The sequence below is a fragment of the Erigeron canadensis genome, chromosome 3 (genome assembly GCF_010389155.1).
Source record: "Erigeron canadensis isolate Cc75 chromosome 3, C_canadensis_v1, whole genome shotgun sequence".
Lineage (NCBI taxonomy): Eukaryota > Viridiplantae > Streptophyta > Magnoliopsida > Asterales > Asteraceae > Erigeron > Erigeron canadensis.
In genome coordinates, this window is record NC_057763.1 from 42503550 (window position 1) to 42525072 (window position 21523).

Consider the following 21523-nt stretch of genomic DNA (forward strand, 5'->3'; position numbering starts at 1 on the left):
TTAAATGTGGATGCCAAAAATGTCCTTACATTCAATTCTTTATATAGAAGAAACACTTTAATTAATTTTATTAAATATATGGTGTTGAAAAAGACAATCAAACTTAATTTGATGTTAATTTATAAGTAACATTGACGTGAGTCATGACACACACACATTTTAGGTAAACAAAACAAGTATGAAAATATAACAAATACGAGTAATACAATAGGTTTCTCTAATCATCGTGCATCATGAAAATTATCGTGTATCAGTTGTTTCAAAAATTTTCGTAAATCAGTTTAACCACAATCTAAGGATCAAGATCTTGTCTTATTTGTTTTACTTTAATATGTGGAGGGTTTCACACTTAAACTTAGATGTCAGATAGTCTTATATTCACTTTTCTCATATATATATATATGTTTTAGGTAAAATAAAACAAGTATTAAAGTAAAACAAATAAAACAATAGGATTTTCTTCACTGAAAATCATCGTGCATCAATATATATACCTGTGTTTCGTGAATCTTCGTGCATCAATTTTACCATGATTTAATGGTCAAAATCTTGTCTTATTTCTTCTACTTTAATACTTGTTTTACAATTATAACTAACCTATATATATATATATATATATAGTGAAAAGTTATTTTGCGAGAACCTTTGAGAACTTTTCAAATCAAACCCCAATCGATGATTATTCTTTACATGAAGATTGTTTTTTGATTGTTTTCTGAATAACTTATGTGTAATTTTGAAATTTATAATTGTGTGGAGCATGGATTATCATCCGTTATACAATTATATGGAGATTTGGATTCTTGATCACATGTGCACAAATATTGCTATGATCATCATAGCAATATTCGTGCACATGTGATCAAGAATCCAAATCTCCATATAATTGTATAACGGATGATAATCCATGCTCCACACAATTATAAATTTCAAAATTACACATAAGTTATTCAAAAAACAATAAAAAAACAATTTTCATGTAAAGAACAATTATCGTTTGGGCTTGATTTGAAAAGTTCTCAAAGGTTCTCGCAAAAAAAAAAGGTTCTCAAAATAACTTTACCCTATATTATATATATATATATATATATATATGAGGGATGGGAATATAAGGCTGTTAGGTACCTAAGCTTAGATGCCGGACACTCATATATTAATTTTTTAAACATAAAAATCATGGGGGCTCAAACATTTATTCATTAAACAATATATAATAAAATATTAGTATGTGAGGGATTCCACACCTAAGCTTACGTATCGGACAACCTTATATTCCCTTTTCCCATATATATATATATATATATATATATATGGGGATAGTTATAAAGTTGTTAGGTATCTAAGTTTAGGTGAGGAACACTAGGGATGAGCAGATTTTCCCAAGTCCTGACCCCGATCCCAAAAAGTGGTACCGAATGAGACTTGGGACCACGGTAACGAAATTTGGTACCGGGCAATGGTACCAAATGGGAAATGAAACCGGTACCAATACCAAGTTTTTAAAAAATTCGGGACTCGATACCATCGGTACTAAGACGGGACTGGTCCCATATCCATCCCTAAAGAACATTCACATTTTTGTTTTTTTAATCGATCTATAAAATTCATTGGGCCATTCATATATTTAATCATTAAACAAAAACTATAAAAAAGTATTATATGTATGGGGTTACACATTGGTGTCAAACTAACTTAGTTTGAACAAATACCTTTTAAAAAAAAAAATTTGAACAAATAACGGCATACACAGAAATTTGAACTGTGATGGCAATTATTATTATTATTATTATTATTATAAGGTATATATCCAACTAACTTAATTTGGGTGTCTTCGCTAAAAACAATGCAATCAAGTGCTCCTGTGAAGGAAAATTAAATCAGGTTCGACCACTTTGTATATAATCACGATATGATCACTGGAATTCCAGAATAGAAACGCTAATTGTATGCATCATTGGAGCTTTTTCCAATGACTAATATATACATACAAATATATATATACAAGAATGACAAAACTATGCATGATGAAAAGACGCAATTAATTAACTCTACAAGGATCATTTGCTCCATGAGATGATTCTATTACAAATTTTCAGAATCTCGATCTTAACTTTACCAGCCTTATTCATCTTCAACTTCCATAACTTGATTGAGGGCAGAAACAAGCAACCACTCGTATTTCTAGAAGGATGATGAGAAGCCATTGCCATCAATGGCACTTGAAACGAGGATGAATAAGATGCAGGGTACGTAATCGACCTTGTTGATCGATTGACTACATTTGGAAACTTCATTAGATGTCTATCTAATACATCCGTGATTGCCACCAATTCATACGAATCATACAAAGGACTACCACAATCCCATATTTTTGAAGCTAATTCAATTCCTCGATCTTCTTTTTCTTCTTCCATCTTTTTCTCTTCGCCAACTTCTTGTCTTTCTTCACCCATCTAACCTCTAAAGTTTTCTTGTCAACAAATTAGACTCCCTTTTTAAAGCTATATATTAGATATTGGGCTTGTATTGAATTTCCTTGATTACCCTTTTTGTATCACGCGTTTAGTTGTTTATTTAGTGGCAGCATATCTTCATTTGGCAACTTTAAAGAAACATGTGTTTGTTTAACAATAGACAAAAAGATCCCTTCGCATCTTGGCTAGATCATTGGGTTTTGTAGACTGGTTCCAAAATTACCCAATTTAAAAAGTTTGGATTCAGCTACTAGTAAGTAAATATTGGATTATGTGAGAATGTTGTTAGTGTGTATAAAAAGTTGTATATTTCATATCAAAAGATCATCCTTTTGAATAAAAGTACAATTATTTTATGCATGTTAGTAAGACCCAATAAATAAATAAAAACATGTCTTTCTCAATAATAGAGAAAGATGATGTTGGCTAGATCTTTGGACTATGTAGTGAAATTTCTCTAGTTACCCTTTCTGAGAAGTATGAATCTTAGGCCAGAAGGGAAACAATGGTCATTTAAAATATAAAAGGGTTCGACAATATAAAACTAGATTGCTAAAGCAATGATCTTTGCTAGATCATGGAGCTATTGTAGCTGGATATATATATATATATATATCCCATTTCTCTCTAAAATATACTCGATAGTAATTTAGATCATTAGCTAGCAAGGAGAAAATTGTCATATTTTAGTATAGAAAGGCATGTGTTTGCCAACAAAGAAACATGCAAGATTATTGCCTTGTTTGGATCCTAAGGGGAGAATATTGTCAATTCACTATATAGTGGGCCGGTGCCTCGGGCCTCCGAAAAGATTATTTTTTTTCTCACTATTCACGATACGTTTCAAGTTTCAGTTATATACTCATCCAATACATATTGAAAGACTTTGAGAGGGAAATTGATTTTCTTTATTATTCAAAGATTGAGTCAAAACTATACAATAAAGAGAATTATATACCCTTTTAGACTTAATAACCGTCCCTAACAACTTTTTGTTACAATATTTACACATTTGAACCCTGAACTATCAATTACATACATATTCTATCTAAACTACATAATACTACAATATTGCAAACACTTAAGCAATATGTTCTTCATTTTGTTGTTGTACTTTGTTGCATAAACTGAATTCACTTTGGAATTTGAGGTTGTAGTGTTAGATACAGTAGTTGTATCTTCATCCCCCCCGCAAGTTGAGAAGGTGTAAGGGTTGCAGCAGCTCAACTTGGAAAGGCAGTTGTAATGGAGAGCTTTAGGAAGACCTTTGGTCAGAATGTCAGCAACCTGAAGTTTTGTTGAGATAAATTTGGGACTGATTTGACCTGAATGAATCTTTTCTCTCACAAAATGACAATCCAGTTCAATATGTTTTGTTCTTGCATGTTGAACTGGATTTGAAGCCAATGCAATAGTGGAAGCATTATCACATAACATGACAATAGGTGTGGGAATATGAACTCCAAGGTCCTGTAATAGACATGTTAGCCAAGTAATCTCACAAGTACTGTCAGCTAGTGCCCAATATTCAGCTTCAGTGGAGGATCTGGAAACTACTGATTGCTTCTTTGATTGCCAAGAAATAAGACTAGTGCCAAGGAATATTGCAAAACCAGAGACAGATCTCCTTGATATTTGGCATGCTGCCCAATCACTATCACAGTAATTTGTAAGTACTAAATTGTTGTATGCGGGGAAAAAGAGACCTTGTCCAGGGTTGAGTTTAATGTATCTGAGAACCCTGGTGAGAGCATTCATATGGGAAGTGGTTGGGGAATGAGAGAATTGGCTGAGATATTGATCAACAAAGGCCAAATCTGGTCTTGTGATTGTGAGATATATCAGTTTGCCCACTAGTGCCCTGTACAGAGTTGAGTCAGGTAGAGGTTCACCAGAAGTGGAAGTGAGTTTGACAGAGGGGTCAATGGGGGTGTTGGTTGGTTTGAGATTGGTTACCTGAGCATAATTGAGTAGATCAAGTGCATATTTTCTTTGACTCATGGCCAAACCAGTTGGGTTTCTAAGAAATTCAATACCAAGATAATAGTGTAGTGGTCCAAGGGCTTTGATGCTGAATTGCTTGTGTAATTGGGCTTTTACTGAATCAATGAGGGTTTGGGTGGTTCCACAAATAAGGATATCATCTACATATACCAGTAGAGCCAAGAATTCTGTGGTAGAAGAATAGGTGAATAGGGAAGTGTCTGCATAGCTTTGTGTAAAGCCAATGGTTAAAAGAAATGAAGTAAGCTTGTGGAACCATTGTCTGTTGGCTTGTTTAAGACCATATAAGGACTTGTTGAGTTTACAGACAGTTGTAGAGGGCAGATTATGCTGATAGCCTTTTGGTACAGTCATATATACTTCTTCATGAAGATCACCATGCAGGAATGCATTGTTCACATCAAGTTGTTCAATTGCCCAATTCTTGGTTACAGCAACTGCTAATAATGTTTTGACAGTGACCATTTTGGCTACAGGAGCAAAAGTTTCTTTGTAGTCAATGCCCTCTTGTTGAGTGAATCCTTGAGCTACTAAGCGAGCTTTGTATCTCTCAATGCTGCCATCTGCTTTGTGTTTGATTCTGAATACCCATTTGCAACCAATTTGATGTTTTCTAGGTGGGAGGGTGACAAGAGTCCAAGTATCATTACTTTCTAAAGCATTTATTTCATTATTCATAGCTTCAATCCATTTTGGATCTTTAGATGCTTGGAGATAGGTCTTGGGTTCTGTTTGTTTATCAATGGAGTTGATGAAGTGAAATGAAGAGTGAGAGAGATTAGAGTAGTTTATGTAATTATCTATGGAATATTTGGATGAGACAGAATTAACAAGTGATTTTGGAAGGTTTACTTGAAAATCTTTGAGTTTTGAGGATTGGATTTTTGTTCTGTTTGATTGTTTGGGAATTGGGGGTGGTGGAGGGGGAGATGTTGGTAAAGAAGAGGGAATAGAAGGGTTTGGTGAAAGATTAGAAGATGAATCAGATGGAGAGGAGGTAGAATTATCATTTGATGGTGTGTGAGAATTGGAATGTGATGCATTACTGTTAGTGACCAAAGGAGAATTATCATTATTAGGAGGTGGAAAATAGACAGAAGGGAGAGAGGGTTCAGAGATTATGGGGGTAGTGTTTTGATCTTGTTTAAATGGAAAGATAGATTCATGGAAAACTACATGTCTGCTGACAAAAGAAGAATGAGTGTCTAGATTATATAGGAGATATCCTTTCTGGTTGTATGGATAACCAAGAAGAACACATGGAATTGCTCTTGGAGCAAATTTGTCAGTAGAATGAACAGAAGCATAACATTTGCATCCAATAATTCTAAGATGAGCATATTCAGGGGGTTCATGATAAAGCATCTCATAAGGGGTTTTGTATTGTAGAATACTGTTGGAAAGTCTATTAATAAGATAGGTTGCTGCAAGAATAGAATAACCCCAGAAGTGAATTGGAAAATTAGATTGGAATTGAATAGCCCTGGCTAGTTGAAGTAAATGTTTGTGTTTTCTTTCCACTCTTGCATTTTGTTGAGGGGTATTGGGGCATGAGGTTTGATGTACAATTCATGTAATTTGAAAAATGATTGAAGTTCAAAATTGGTAAATTCTGTACCATTGTCACTCCTAATGGTTTTGATTGTAGTTTTGAAGTGATTGGTAACATAGACATGAAAAATTTTGATTGTGGAAAACACATGACATTTATTGGGTAAGAGATAAACCCAAGTAGCTCTGGAATGATCATCAACTATTGTTAGGAAATATTTGCACTTGTTGATGGTGGGATGTCTGTATGGTCCCCAGATGTCCATATGGACAAGTTCAAACAACTCAAAAGCATAAGATGTGCTTAAAGGAAAAGACAAGTGTTGTTGTTTTGACAAAGGACAAACATCACAATGTACATTATTACAATTAAAAAGAGAAATAGTGGAAATCTTCTGCAGGACTTGATGAGAAGGATGGCTAAGTTTGGAGTGCCAAAGATTAGAAGAACTGGAAGATTGAGTTGAGAGAATGGTGGAATTGCTCTTGGAGGGAGGAATGTAGATGTATAGCCCATGTAAGATTGAACCAAGTGGGATCAGTCCTTTATGGGCCTGCAAATAACAATTCTCATCAGTGAAAATAATAGAAGAATTGGTGGATTTAGCAAGTTTCCTCACAGAAATGAGATTATAAGCAAAGGTTGGAATATAAAAAACATTATGAAGGATTAAATCTGACTGTAATTTAACAGTACCAATTTGAGTGACAAGGACTTGTTGTCCATTGGGAAGATTTACAGTTATGGGAGTGGGACAAGTTGTTATATGGGTGAAAAGAGCAAGTGTAATGCAAATATGATCAGTTGCACCACTGTCAAGTATCCAAGCATCTATAAAGTCTTTAATGCATGAAGCTACATAATGATAAATGCATGCAGAAATTAATGAGTAAATGGCTTCAGGAAAGGGAACATTACCCTGTGTAGTATGTTGCATCATTAGCATCAATTGGTTGAGTTGGTTTTGCAATTGGTCCATCCTGCTATGCATTGCATTGTCTGCAGAGACTGAATTGACATTGACAGGACTATCCATACCAGTGTAAGGAGCAGGGGAGGTGAGATTGGGATGTGAGATGATAGAATTGACAGTTTTCCCTTTGAAAGGTGTTGTAGTGTTTTTGAATTTACCATGTAAAGGATGGCCTGGTGGATACCCAACAATCTGGTAGCATTCATCCTTTTGTGTGACCTTCCCTGTTACATTTCTCACAGAAAACTCCTTTCTTGAAGAGACTCTTTTTCTCACTGAATTTAGGTTGAAAATTTGGTTGATAAGAGTTAGACTTGGGTCTGAAATTTGCTTGAGATGAAATTTGATTAAAGTTTGGTTTGGATGGAGTATAGGTTGAGAGTGTAGCAGGTGTGATGGAGGGTTTTGGCAGAATCCCTTCCCTTTGTTTTTCTTCCTGTCTCAGCATACTATATGCCTTAGGTACATTAGGTAATGGTTGTTGAAGCAGAATTTGACCCCTAATGTTGGCATATGAGTCATCTAATCCCATTAGAAATTGGATTAACCTTTTTCTTTGTTCCCTTTCACCATTGACCTTACCATTTTCACAACTGCATTTACAGGTGCATGCATATGGTGCTTCTAAAGCATCCAATTCATCCCATAATCCTTTCAGCTTATGATAGTACATTTCGATATTAGTATTTTCTTGTTTGAGTTGTGAGACATCTGCAGTGATTTGATATATCCTATGTCCATCCAGTTGTGCATAATGTTCATTTAATTCTTTCCACAAATCAGCAGCAGTATGTATGAAATTCAAGCTATTTCCAATAGATTCAGAAACAGAATTCAAGATCCAAGAAATTACCATATCATTAGTCCTTTCCCATAGAGGTTTGAAAGGTGAAGTTGCTTCTGGTTCTTTGTACTCTCCAGTGACAATCTTGATCTTGTTCTTCGCACTTAGAGCAATTAGCATTGATCTTTTCCAAGAACTGAAGTTCTCTGAACCAGTTAATTTCTTAGCAATTAGGGTGAGCCCTGGGTGATCTGTTTGATGAAGATAGAGAGGATGATGTACTGATTCAACATCAGTAAGAGTTTCTTGAGTAGTCTCTGGCATCTTGATGTGATTAATTTGGAATTTTCTGAGAGAAAAAAAAAATTAGGGTTTTGAGAGAAAATTGGGGTTTTTAGAAATTGAAAGGAATTAATGGTGAGGGTAGAGTAATCTGTATATCGGAAGATAGAGGAAGATATTTAGAACATGTTTGATGAAGAACTCATCGGAAAGTATGGCCGATTCCGGTCACCGGCGCCGGATCTTTGCTCTGATACCATGAAAGACTTTGAGAGGGAAATTGATTTTCTTTATTATTCAAAGATTGAGTCAAAACTATACAATAAAGAGAATTATATACCCTTTTAGACTTAATAACCGTCCCTAACAACTTTCTGTTACAATATTTACACATTTGAACCCTGAACTATCAATTACATACATATTCTGTCTAAACTACATAATACTACAATATTGCAAACACTTAAGCAATATGTTCTTCATTTTGCTGCTGTACTTTATTGCATAAACTGAATTCACTTTGGAATTTGAGGTTGTAGTGTTAGATACACTAGTTGTATCTTCACATATTGTCATATTTTATTGTGGTTATAAATATTTTATGGTGTGCTTCATCTTTAGATGATAAAGTTCTCATCGATGAGTTTAAATTGATAGATATATTCTGCAATGGAATGTTCTAATACAAACCCGGTTAAAACGAACTATGTTAGACCTCCTATCATTCGCAATAATTTTCAAAAGAAATATTAGACCACTCTGTAAAAAAGTTTGTTGAGAAAAAGGACATAGTTAAACTTGGAAGTTATAACATTTTTCAGCTATAGTTTTTTAAAACAGAAAAGGATGATAATCAACAAGTTATTAACTTTAACTTTTTTATAAGAATATATAAATTTAGTTAATTGAAGATGCCGATAAGATGAATGAGAAGTTCCATGTGCTAACCAATTATGTGACGATTAATTATGTTTCTTTTGGATTTTGGATTGAATCCCATGCTGTGATTTAATAAGAACTTTTAAACTCATATACCGTATATACCGATGGGAATATTTATGTTTTTTTTTATTTTAAAGGCGGATTAATGGCTAACATCCTTTACGCGGATGCGTCTATGCCGTTTCGACTCCTGGAAATGCCCTAAAGGCTTTGCTCCCCATGTGTTAGATGAGTATAGTATTGCTAAGGCCCCCTTACCACATTTGCATGTGGCAGGATTAAAACCTGAGACCCCCAAGAAGAAACTGGAAACCACATTGTGGAAATTCTCCTCATCACTGGGGCACTGGGCTAACACCTCAATGGCGGGAATATTTATGTTAACTACATTTTTTTTGAACAACAAATTTCTTATATTCTAATAATCTATTTTAAATCCAAATGAAAAAGTCTGTATTAAAAGAGTGGCCTGTAAATGCTCGTCTTTTACTCATCGCTAATTAAGCGATGGAAATCGATACAAGCAACTGACAAAGGAGTGCCAATAGCATCGCTTAAGAAAGGATCATCATATCATCTTGAAATGCGAACTTATGAGCAACTCCCCTACAACTTTGTTGAATGTATTTTTAGATGTTCCCTCAATTATAATAGTCAATTAAACGGGGATTTGTTGAACACAACAACAACCGTACTTAATTTCGATATAAGCAGGAATGGAGATAGTCTTAACTCTAAATTAAAGATTATTTTGAACACCCGATGCATGTAATATTAATTTCAAACAATTATGAAATGTGAAAGATAAAAAAATTTTTGCCAGAAGAAACCAAATATACATTGACCTTTTTAATATAATTTTTTTTTTAAAGTTAGTTTCGATTCAGACGTGTTAAAAGCAATTTTAATCTGTGATTTGCCGGACCTCCAACCCTTTTCTCATAGAAAATACCTTGAGATGAGAAACCCAAGACCTGAACCCGAGACCTTGAGAAAAACTTACCTCCGGAACCCACATTATAGATTTAGAAGATACTTATGACCAACCCACCTTAAATGGAGTTTGGTTTTTTAATATAAATTATAAATATAAAGTTACATATTTTAAAAAATATTGAATTTATTAATTCTATACGTTAACATCCACGCTCTAACAATACCGGCCCTTCAAACTATAGCAAAGCTATGTAAAACACATTAAATTAATATCTATCATTAACACCAGTGTTTAGCTAACTTTTAAAAACTTCTCTTTTTTTTTTTTTTTTATGACGAGACATACAAAAAAGAATACAATTTATAACTGATGGAGGCAAATTAAAGGCAAAACTAATCATATTATATAGGAACTTAATTAAGTTAAAGGACAAGGAATCAATAGAACAATTCAAATGGTAGTCCGTTAAACTTTTTCCCCGCTAAAGAAACTAAAAGCAAAACACATTTAAACTTTAATTCGTATTTGTTCGCAATATAAACAAAACAAACTACTTTAGGTATTCTGTAGATAACAAGAGAGGAACTTTTGCACAAAACACTGCAAATTTGATCTATATTAGCATAGCATTAACCTTAATTTATATAGCAAAACACCATAAAATTTACTCATACGTACTCTAATACGCTAATAACATAACAAAGCTAGCCAACGTATATCATTTCTCCAATCAAGCATACCAAAACTTACACACTACCTTTCGAAAACTTTGCCCTCCTTCACCGAGTTCGATCTTTTTGCATCGATCCTTCTCTTTTTACCCTTATCTTTCTCCCCACAAGAAGATGAGCCATAGAGGAAGCCATAGAAGAAAAGCATTTTCTTACTTTCCGAAAGTTACCCTTCATATTTGAATGAGTTGATGCGGACGAAGATACCACGTGATATGGAAGATCATATGGGAGCTTCATTAGATGTTGCTCGATGATATTATGAATCGAAACCACTTCAAATGAATCATACAAAGGGCTACCGCAATCCCATAATATTGTGCATGATGAACTACTCTTTTTTTGCTCTTTTCCCCTTGGAAACCCATCATGATCATCATCATCATCATCATCCATTTTGTTCTTTTGGCACTTAAAATCGAAATTGCAATAGTAAAGAGGGGCTTGTCACAAACACCTATTTATGCCAAGAGGGTATATATTTATATGGAACTTTACTATAAGCGAATGAAAAAGAAATTATGAATGTTTCCAATTTAATTAATTTGACATGCATGGCTCTACAAGAAAGATAAAAACTTTAATCTTTAGTACTCGAATGCCTTTTTTGCTTATGAAATTAATGTTGTGGATGTGACATTTCACATTTTTGGCTACAAATAGTAAATGCGGTATCAAGATTAAAATCCAGGAAATCTAACTAAATGCATATGCGTTAATCAGAAAGTTTAGGATTATTTTTTACTTTTTCTGCATACACTTCACATTCCAAATATGTTGTATATTGTATATGTAATAAAACTACCTTGGTTGAATAATGTATATGATATTTGATTTTGCAATGACATTAATTTGGTCATAAACTAAATGTAATAATTAGGGCTAAATGCGCTGAAATGCCTAATCACCAAAAGTTATTGTGTGCACGAACTCTAGGTCGGCTTTATTGTATTCAGGAAACTTGAAATTATGTTTATTGTGAACATAAAACGGATGTGGGACCGGTTACTTTACATAAAACTTGTTTATTTTCATGTATTTTTTTTATTGTGTGTATAAACTAATCCCAAAGAGTTATTGTGTGCATGTCACGTAAGCAATCAATAGGTCAACGTGAAAGTGGTGACCGGCTAACTTCTTACCCGGTAACTTTTGTTTTTACTATGGGACGCTTGAACACGTTTCCTGAATACAATAAAGCCGACCTAGAGTTCGTGCACACAATAACTTTTCAGGATTAGTTAACTCCATTCCGGCGCACTTAACCCTTAACAATTAAGCACCTCTAATATATGTTTCAGTTCGCTTTTTCTCATCTATAAAAAACATTATTATGATATATGTTACATTTTACATCGTATAAAAAAAATGTCAGAATGTTTGATCGTCGCCAATTTGTTGGTTTGGTTTCTGTTCTCTTATGTTACTATGCATAATTATAACTCTAATTATTAGTTTACCGATCGAAGCCAAAGAATTATTTAACATTGGTAATCCCCTCATTTAATTATCTAATCTCATCCTTTGATTCTATATGTGTTATGATTTCACGGTTAGGAGTAGGATTTATCATATATACCATAGGAAAAATGTATGCTTGTATAGTTTTCAGTTTTGTACGTCAGATCATAAAGCCCAGTCCAATAACAATCTGAATGGGCCTTTAGAAATGTTTGTCGAGATAAAGCCCGAGCTTAAATTTAGTCATGCACGACACTCATGTCCTGAAAATTATATGACATAATGGACACATGGTCACATAAAAGATGAAGGTATGTCCACAATAAACGAAAGGCATAAAATGGTGATGCATTTTTCTGTTTATATTATATTTTAATTAATTTTTTTTATTATTACCTTTTACTTATATACTCGTTGTATTTTCAAATTTTGTACCATATATACAATATCTTTGATTGGATTCTAGCAAAAAATATATATTAAAAAAGTCCAAAGAAAATAAACACTTGCTGGAATAGTCGCATACTAGGTAAAAGTACTGCACCTATACAAAATTTGAAAGCTCAATGCGGGCATTGGTGATCCAGGTTTAAGTACGTATAATGGAATATCTAGACACCTAGGTGTTAAACATTCGTCAATGGGGTGATATTAGTTGAGTTTGTAGACGCTAACATAACTTGGGTATCACTTAATTTGTTCGATTAGCTTAAGACTTGGTTGAAAATTTGTCATTAAGAATGGGTAAAAAATCCATAAATCTATAATGGTAAGACACCTAATTGCCTCCTAACACAAAATAGCTACAAGATTCAATGTGAAAAGCTTACACTTCCATATTGGAGCACATTATTACATATTATTTTAAGGTATATGCTCCGACCTACAAGAAAGTTAGGTAAAAGTATATCTTATAGTTCTTAAAAATAAAAAAAAGTAAAAAAAACAAAAAAAAAAAAACATGAACGGGTACATAATGAAAATAACTACTTACGTAAATGTGACATTAGCTTTGTGCAGTATAACTTTTATAAATACCTTTTAAATACCAGAAGAGTGCCCTCTTGTGGCTTATATTTTTGATAAGCATTATAAATATAACTATAAGAGTGTCCTAAGCGTAGTAAAAGTGTATTAATTAGTTGTATGCGTATCATAAAATTTAAGAGTGAGTTTTGATTTGAAAAATACAAACATTTCTTTTTTTTTGTTTGTTTTGTTGTGAACACATAGTGATATAGTTGGGATATATTGTTTCAAGGTGAGTCAAATGAGTGTCAATAACTCAATATCTATACTATTGTATAAAACATTTTGTTCTTTTTAAAAATCTCAATTTATGATTTGAAGTAACTAAAATACCTATTATCTTTATTTACTAATTTTAAACATTCTTAGCTAATATACCTATAATATCTTTCAATTTCAACCACTCAATTTCTTCCCTCTCATCAAAATCTCAACCACTCATTTTTTTTCTCTTTCCTCCATAAATCATGTTATTCATCTAATTCTTTCAAAATCTTTTATCTCAAAAACCGTATATCGATAAAAATTGTATGGGTGTTCTTAAAATTTCATGATTTTTCATTAGAGATGTCATTCGATATACTTTTGACGAATTTTTAAATTCGAGGGCGGAGCCCAGATAGCTAAGGCATTTGGCTATCACACTCTATAACCTATCACCTCTTATGACCTATCACCCCTGTCATCTCACCGCCGTAATGCGCGGACATTTTCCCTTGAATACCAAAATGTAAGAGGATCTTAACATAAAGTTTAGGTTGCACACAACGTCCTCTTAAATTAGTAAAATCACATTGGGGAAACTTCTTTAAAAAATAAATATCAACATACAAGTCATTTATATGGTTATTTGAGCCAGTAAATTATATAAATCTGTTGAACAACAAAGACTAAAAAGTTTAAAGTTGACCATAATTTACAAAATAAGAAAAAGATAATGACATTAGAGTAATGATAACACTACCGTTAAATCTTTGAGGTGAGTCGTGGCCAACTACCCTTTCCCTATTAGGAGTCATGTCAATGAATGGATCCATAATCACTTGCTGAAGGCTGAATAGCATATTCGTTCTAGAAGTGGGCCTGGTGGCTAATTTGGCAAATTTTATTAATTGTGGGGCAAAAATCTCAACATCATAAACCATATTACACTATTAAATGTGTGGTCGTTATGTGTGGCAAAAAGCTGTATCGTTTACAGGTATCCCACTAAAGTCGACATGTCCATCATATCAACATCACGTTACAAATCAAGATGCTGGTCATCATAATTAAAATTTGTTGCATTAGTACAACCATATCTTCCTACTTTTTAAACTTACTAGATATGTATATAGATACATGTATTAAGAGTTGCACTTCATGCATAAGAGGTTGCACTTTGTATACTGATTTTTGTTAGTTCACTTTGACATGATCATTTGATTTTGATTTTATAGGTTTGCCACTATATATAGTCTTATTGCTTAATGTGTAATCATTTGACAGTTTAGTTTTTGCAGATTAATAGCCAAGGTTCTTGTGTATGTAAGATTACAAACAAATAATAATGAGGGTAAGCCTTTTATAGCCTTAGCAGTTAAAGTTCTAAGTTGTTTCTAGTTTGTATATTTTATTGCTTTTCTAGATCGTGTATGCTTGAATACTAGAAGCTTGTTAGTGTTCCTTGTTAATTATTAATATATATAATTTTGTGCCGTTCAAGAAAAAAAATAATGAGGGTATGCCACTGATGGTGATTGAGCTCAACAAGTCATTCACAACCTCGCTCTCTCACTCACGCCTGTACTGGAATCGTATGTCCTACCAATCTATCCCATTCTTCGTAGTATATCTGACAAAGCCGGAGTTACTATTCTACTAGTTACTAACGGAAATTTACTTATGGTGAATGAAGTTCAATTAACTACTGTACTTTATAAAGAATCAAAACATTTTTCTTAGTAAATTCCTTGAATCTCAACCACAATGATGATTTAGGAATCAGGTTCATGTATGATCCAAATTGTCACAACCTGACAATATAAAAGATATCATTTTCAACCTTAAATGTAACATGTTTACATTCACTGAATTTTAACACCTCATAGAATCAATATGGCCCTAGTATAGTACTATTATATGTATTTGTCACTTTGCAAATCATTAAATCTCATGTAGACAGTCCGGATATTATCTCTATTGGAAACAAGTAGTACAGTATATATCCCTCGAATATATACCTGCATTACAAATATATTATCAAGATACAAACTTTAATATTTTACATCGGACGTTCCATGACTTTTGTGATAGAACTCCACGAAAACCAAAAGAAAACGCTAACAAACCTCTATAGTAGTGTCTATACAACATTGAAAACTCATTATTGCAAGCCTATAAACATATTTTTTGAAACTACAATACTAACAAAGATACCGTGACACCTCCCCAAGAACCCTAACCAAAAGATGTACTCACATAACTTTTCACAACACTGGTGCAAAGTATTTGCAACACTTTGTGATTAACAGGGCCAACACATCGTGGTGTCTTGAACTGGTTCAAGGTGCATCCCAACCCAACATAGTGATCCAAAATCTTTTGAAACGCCCCTTTTTTCAAGACCTTGAGCTCCAGGGGTCCAATAGCATGGACCTTCCTCGAGCTCACATAACCAGCATCAACAAATGCCGAGTCCAAACAATTGCAACATTCTTGAAGTGTCTCCTCGCTTGCTTCACCACTTACTTCCCAAAAAATCACATAATGTCCCGGATCAGACGATATGTCAACTTGACTCGTAAAGTCAACCACCTCTAGTTTTTCAGCTGCCAACAACTTGGCTGCCGCTTCAACAGATAATTGTAAATCTTTCTCAGTGTTCTTGTCTATGTTTATTGTTGGCATTAGGTTTCTTCTACAAACAAATTGGAGTTCTGGGGTGGAGTTGTGGAACCCAGCAACCTTAACAACATCCCCTAGCCTATATCGATACAAGCCTGCATCCAAAAATTCAAATAGTCAATTACCTATGAAGCTTGGAATGTTGATGTCAGAAACATAATGCTCCTACATTAATTGTGCTTTCACGGGATGTGCCTGATGTGGTACCACGACTACCACTACTAGACATCATATATAAAGTAACTTAACACCAAATTAAGGACAAGGATAAAAGTTGGGCCCAATCTTATGAACCCTACCCACATGGAAAGCACATTGAGTGGAAATTGAATGTGTACCACATTCTAATAAAAATCCAATCTAACAAAGCCAAACTCCCCGTTTACGAGGCATGAGGTTATTTGTACCCCATCGAAGTTTCTCTCTCAATTTTCAGCATTACTTGGTAAGAAATGAAGATATAAAATGGTTGGTGATTTGAAGGCAAAGTTATTAAAAACCATGATACTGTTTGCAAATCACTTTGGGTTATGTACAATTCATACTAGTATGAACAGACACATCAAAGGTCAGCACAACGTAAAAATAGAATGGTTCACGATTCATGTTCCTGATCATAACTTTATCCATGCACACACATAAACAACGCCCACGTTAAAATATGTTGAATAAAAGCAAGATTACATTTGGTACCTGCAAAGTTGGTGACAACGACCTCATACTCTTCCCCGACCTCGACATCGGTCAAACCAACTGGTCTTGGCTCGACAAGGACCAATGCAGACTCGGGTTCATTGGGGTCTTGGATAGCCACACGAGCCTCTCTCAATGGTATGAACTCAAAATACCCGATGTTAGGAAGAACAGCAAAAGTAGCCATCTCAGGTGGATGGGTCGGGTTCACATTTGCTCCGATCCACCCTTCCGAAGACCCATAATCTGCACTCAATAATGGTATTCCACCAGCATAATGCCTTAGTTTTTTCAAATAAGGCTCCATGGATCCAGTCATGATCCCATAAATGTATTTCACATTAGGGAACAACTCCTCAATTAATCCATACCAGTTGCTCAAACCCAAACATTTTTCGTGAATTGTATATGCTAACTCAGGGTTCGGTTTCAAAATCTTGGCCATGGCAGTTTTGATTGTTGGAACTGTGATTCGGGTTGATAAAGTTCCGGTTTTTATGTCAGAACACAATTCTTCCCATATTAACTCAAAATTCCTGAAGGAATGCACGATGCTATGGGCAAAAGTAGAAGATACAACCTGAATTTCATCACGAAAAATGAGCCCACAAAGAAGGTGACAGTATAAAGACTGTTGAAAATCAGTCCCAAAAATGACTTCGTCCGGGCTACAACATGGGGTTTGCATCTGCTGCATTGTTTTCTTGAACTGTTCACTGCGGTATACATTAGTGGTTGCAGTGCCTGCTAATAAACCGCCTTTTGTTTTAAACTGTTTACTGCCATAAATAAAGCTCAAAGCTTTCCCATTTCCAATTGGAAATTCCCTACACATATAAGAAAATTGTAATAAGCCAGAGCCAATATAACAAGGTTGTAAAAGTTCAAGCTTGGATTACTATATTAATAAATATAATGTTGCACTATTTGTACCATGATGGTTTAAGGTTGCACTCAACAAAGTACAATATTATTGGAACAAAAATCAAATTTATAGAAAATATTCCCAAACCATGATAAAGTAGAGGAGTCTTCACGATCAAAGTCTCTGTCGGTAATTCTCTTAAGGAGGCAAGCGTGAACGTCTTATAAATGAGAAAATTATTCGTAGAGTTCAAATGGACACTTAATGCGAACAAAATAAAAAATAAAAAACAATGTCCAAAGATTATCCTTCCAAATACTACTAATGCAAGAAGCCACCCTTACTACTATCAGTGGTAATGTCCTGTGTACTACTATTAATGTATTAGCATAAAAACTTCGGGTATTCATTCTGGTTGTAACTTCTTTAATTTGTAGACTTATACACCAACGAGAAACACACAAAAAATAAGATATAAAGGTTCAAGGGTATGCACGTGCATACCCTCTTTTTAACGTGGATTATCGGACCCTTCCCTAAGAGAAACTAAGGATTCCTTTACGGGCGAGCTGAGCGTGCTTTTGGAAATGTCACTTATTTATGATCATAGGTCACACGCAAGGAAAAGATGGTGCAAACTTTCCTAATTCCTGCCTAACCCGAAAAGGCCACCATTAATATTGTTGTCTATAGGCACGTTAACTAACATATGCAGTATCTTGTTAAGCTACAATAGAAATAATGTCGAACCGCCGATGAAAAAATTTATTAAGAAGATACATCACCCAAAATATGATTAAAGTCCCTGGTTTCTACTAAAATCATGCACAAGCTAGATTCGTACCATAATGACATAAACTACAATTAAAAAAACAAGCATGCGTGTATAATATGACATCAATTAAGTTCGAAATGATTATCGATCTTTCGCCATACAAACTAACCTGTTTCTAAAGGCGAAAGAAGTTCGATAAATCTGCATTGTTGTTTCAGTCAACTCATCATTGTAAGGCACAAACTTTCTCCTCCCTTGAGTAGTCCCAGAACTGTCAATATTGAACAGAACAATAATAAAAATCAGAATTCACCAAAACAACTTTAATTAATGCATATAGTAAATAGCATAATAGCACGGAAATACCTTAAAGTCATAGTAGTAATTGGCTTGGTAGTGAGAATAGGCTCAGGTGCACCATCAACAATTTGTTGAATTAAAGGCTCAAGATCTTTATGTGTAACCAGAGGTACACAACAACTGTAACTTTCAGGGTCAGTTTTACCATCAAGTCCCCATCTTTTTAAATATTCTGTTTCACAATTTTCTTGCAAAATTTTCTTTAGAGTTTCGGTTTGAACCCTTTTCGCATCTTTGGTCAAACTTTCGAATTCTTGAATCACTTCTTCAGGATCAAATCCTTTTTCCACCTTCTCCAACATGATTTCTTGATCCTCCTATAAAAAATTTTATATACAAAGATTTAACTATTTGATAAGTTATGACAAAAAGGTGAAGACTTTCATCAAGATAGGCAAAATCCGTATCATGAAATGAAAGATAAATAATACCCAGATTGAGAAAATTAATCAAAAGAGGTTGTTTAGCTCATATCAATGAAAAACAAGGAAAATAGATGGTTGACTTTATGTCAAAAAAAAAGTCAACTCAGGAAAGTATAATATCTACTAGTAAATGAATCAACTGACAGATGTAATACTCCGTAGTTATTTCTAACTCATACATGCTTGAGGTGAATTAAAATAACACAGAAACAAGCTAACACACATATATACATATACATACATATAATAACTGTATGTATATACTCAATATAAAATGATGGCATGAGAGCAACTGAGCAAGAATCTAAAAAGAAAAGAAAAGAGATTCAAAAAGTTGAATCTGAAATCAATACAAAAGTAGTATAATCTAAAAAGATTGAAGATTTAGTTACCAAGTAAAAAATGATGGCTGCTACAAGTAGTAGCGTGCTTCTAAAGGTAAATAAGAGATTATATATATGTGCCTAAAATAGCTAGTTTGGAGGACCGAGAATACAAACTTGATGGATTTGCGTTAGTTAAAAGAGCATATATGATGTTATATCCACTATGATCACCAGTAGAGGAGAAAAGAATCAAAGATGATAATGATCAAGAAACACACACACATACACAAACAGTCTGGATAGATTGTGTATAGTAAATAAAGGTTGAAATCTTGTGGGTCTCTCAAAATTGACCAAAAGGAATCTTCTTGATCTGGAAAATTGGCTCTAGAGAGAGAATTTACTTTTTTCTTCTTTTATAGATAGAAACTTTGAATCTTTAAAGAAAGAGAGATAAAGACAAGAATGGTGAGAGGGTGTTTTTTTTCTTTTTATCCTTTTACTATGGGCAAATTTACACTCACCAGCAAAATATCTGGGACTATTTCCATAAACATATAAAAAGATACAAAGTTAAGAATAGTGGGGGGTATACATGTAGATTACAGAGAGAGAAGTGTGATATTGAAATACCTTTTGTTGAGTTGAGGCTTGAAAGTGTTTTCTTCTGATTTAATTTGCTTCGGTTTGTTGGGAAATATGGAAGAAAGGAAAGGAGTGAGCAGTGAGGAAAGATTCTAGCAGTATATATAGGCGATTGGTTACTTAAATGAAATGATTATATTGTCAATTTGTCATACACTATATTGTCAATTTGTCATACACTACATAGGATATACCACTTTTTCTTCTCTTTATCTTCCTTGAAAAAAACCATTTGGGTAACAATTAGCCGTATTATTTAATGAACTATTATTATAAAGGAAAAGGAAAATAATGTTAAGTTTTTTATTTTTTGGAAAGGCAAAATGACGTAAATTTACTTGGTATAAGTAGAGTTTATATAGGTTTTAGGTAAAATAAAACAAGTATTAAAGTAAAATAAATAAAACAATAGGTTTCTTTTCTACCGTGCATTAATTGTTTCGTAAATCTTTGTGCATCAGTTTCATCATGATCTAATGGTCAAACTCTTATCTTATTTGTTTTACATTAATACTTGTTTTACACTACCCAACTCATATATATATATATATAATAGTACTAAAAACTAATATTATGATTTTATATCTTTATAAAAAAATAAAGAAGAACTGTTTTCAGAATTTGTTTTGAAAACTTTATGATATGACAAGCACTAATTTTTTCTTAAAAAACTTTTATTCTAATTATGATGTCATATGATTTTTAATTTTATTTAAATGATATGATTTTCTTAAAAAACTTTATGATATGAAAACTTTTATTCTAAATAACCCGTTAAATGCCTAATAAAAGTCCTAATCCTTTTATTGATATGAAATGAGAAAGGTGATTTTTGTTGGAAACTTTGAGTCATGATTCGATAGCGAAAGGTTTAAAATACGGAATAGTAAATTTTATATAAGTCGTTACATTATTGTTTCATAAAAAACTTTATATACATTTTTCTAATATATTTTTTTGTTCTAAAATTTTAATTAAGATATTCGTGTTGAATCCGGGTTGATTATTAATTGGTATGATTAGTATTAGCCTATTAGTTAAGATTTTTATGAACTTGTGTAATGTTAAGAATTATTTATATTAGCTAAGATTTGTAAGAACTTTTGTATCGTTAAGGATTAGTCAAAACTTATATAGAATAAATGTTAACAGGTTTCTTAATATGTCATAACATTTACACATGTTAATTTTCGTATCGTGACCATTTTTCTCCAAAAATAAAATGTTTAGTCCCATCATATTATGCTAATACGTTCTATTGTTAGCAATCACCTTTTTCTAAATAACACATGGTTTTACCATTTACACATAACACTATTATCATTATTAATTTCCTTTTTTGTTGGAAATTAAAGTAAAAAGGTAACTCCTCATTTATA

The 21523-nt window shown here is 33.3% G+C and overlaps 1 protein-coding gene across 2 annotated transcripts; it reads right to left on the reverse strand.

Moving 5' to 3' along the window:
* Nucleotides 1–15341: 15341 nt before the first annotated feature.
* LOC122590706 (jasmonoyl--L-amino acid synthetase JAR4-like) lies at nucleotides 15342–20237 on the reverse strand. Of its 2 annotated transcripts, none has more exons than XM_043762886.1 (5): nucleotides 20133–20237; nucleotides 18755–19065; nucleotides 18558–18659; nucleotides 16749–17575; nucleotides 15342–16150 (listed from the first exon to the last, which is right to left on the reverse strand). In XM_043762886.1, exons 2-5 carry the CDS (start codon nucleotides 19048–19050, stop codon nucleotides 15609–15611), a joined length of 1767 nt encoding a protein of 588 aa, XP_043618821.1. In that variant the 5' UTR covers nucleotides 19051–19065; nucleotides 20133–20237; the 3' UTR covers nucleotides 15342–15608. The 2 variants fall into 2 exon arrangements, with proteins under 2 accessions (XP_043618821.1, XP_043618822.1); XM_043762887.1 differs by lacking the exon at nucleotides 20133–20237 and adding an exon at nucleotides 19566–19667.
* Nucleotides 20238–21523: the final 1286 nt, after the last annotated feature.

Coding starts and splice junctions, on each gene's coding strand:
- LOC122590706 (XM_043762886.1), bottom strand. CDS start 19,050: ATGTTGGAGAAGGTGGAAAAAGGATTTGATCCTGAAGAAGTGATTCAA. Junction 17,576..18,557: donor TCTTTCGCCTTTAGAAACAG/GTTAGTTTGTAT, acceptor TTATATGTGTAG/GGAATTTCCAATTGGAAATG. Junction 16,151..16,748: donor CGTTGTCACCAACTTTGCAG/GTACCAAATGTA, acceptor TTTTGGATGCAG/GCTTGTATCGATATAGGCTA.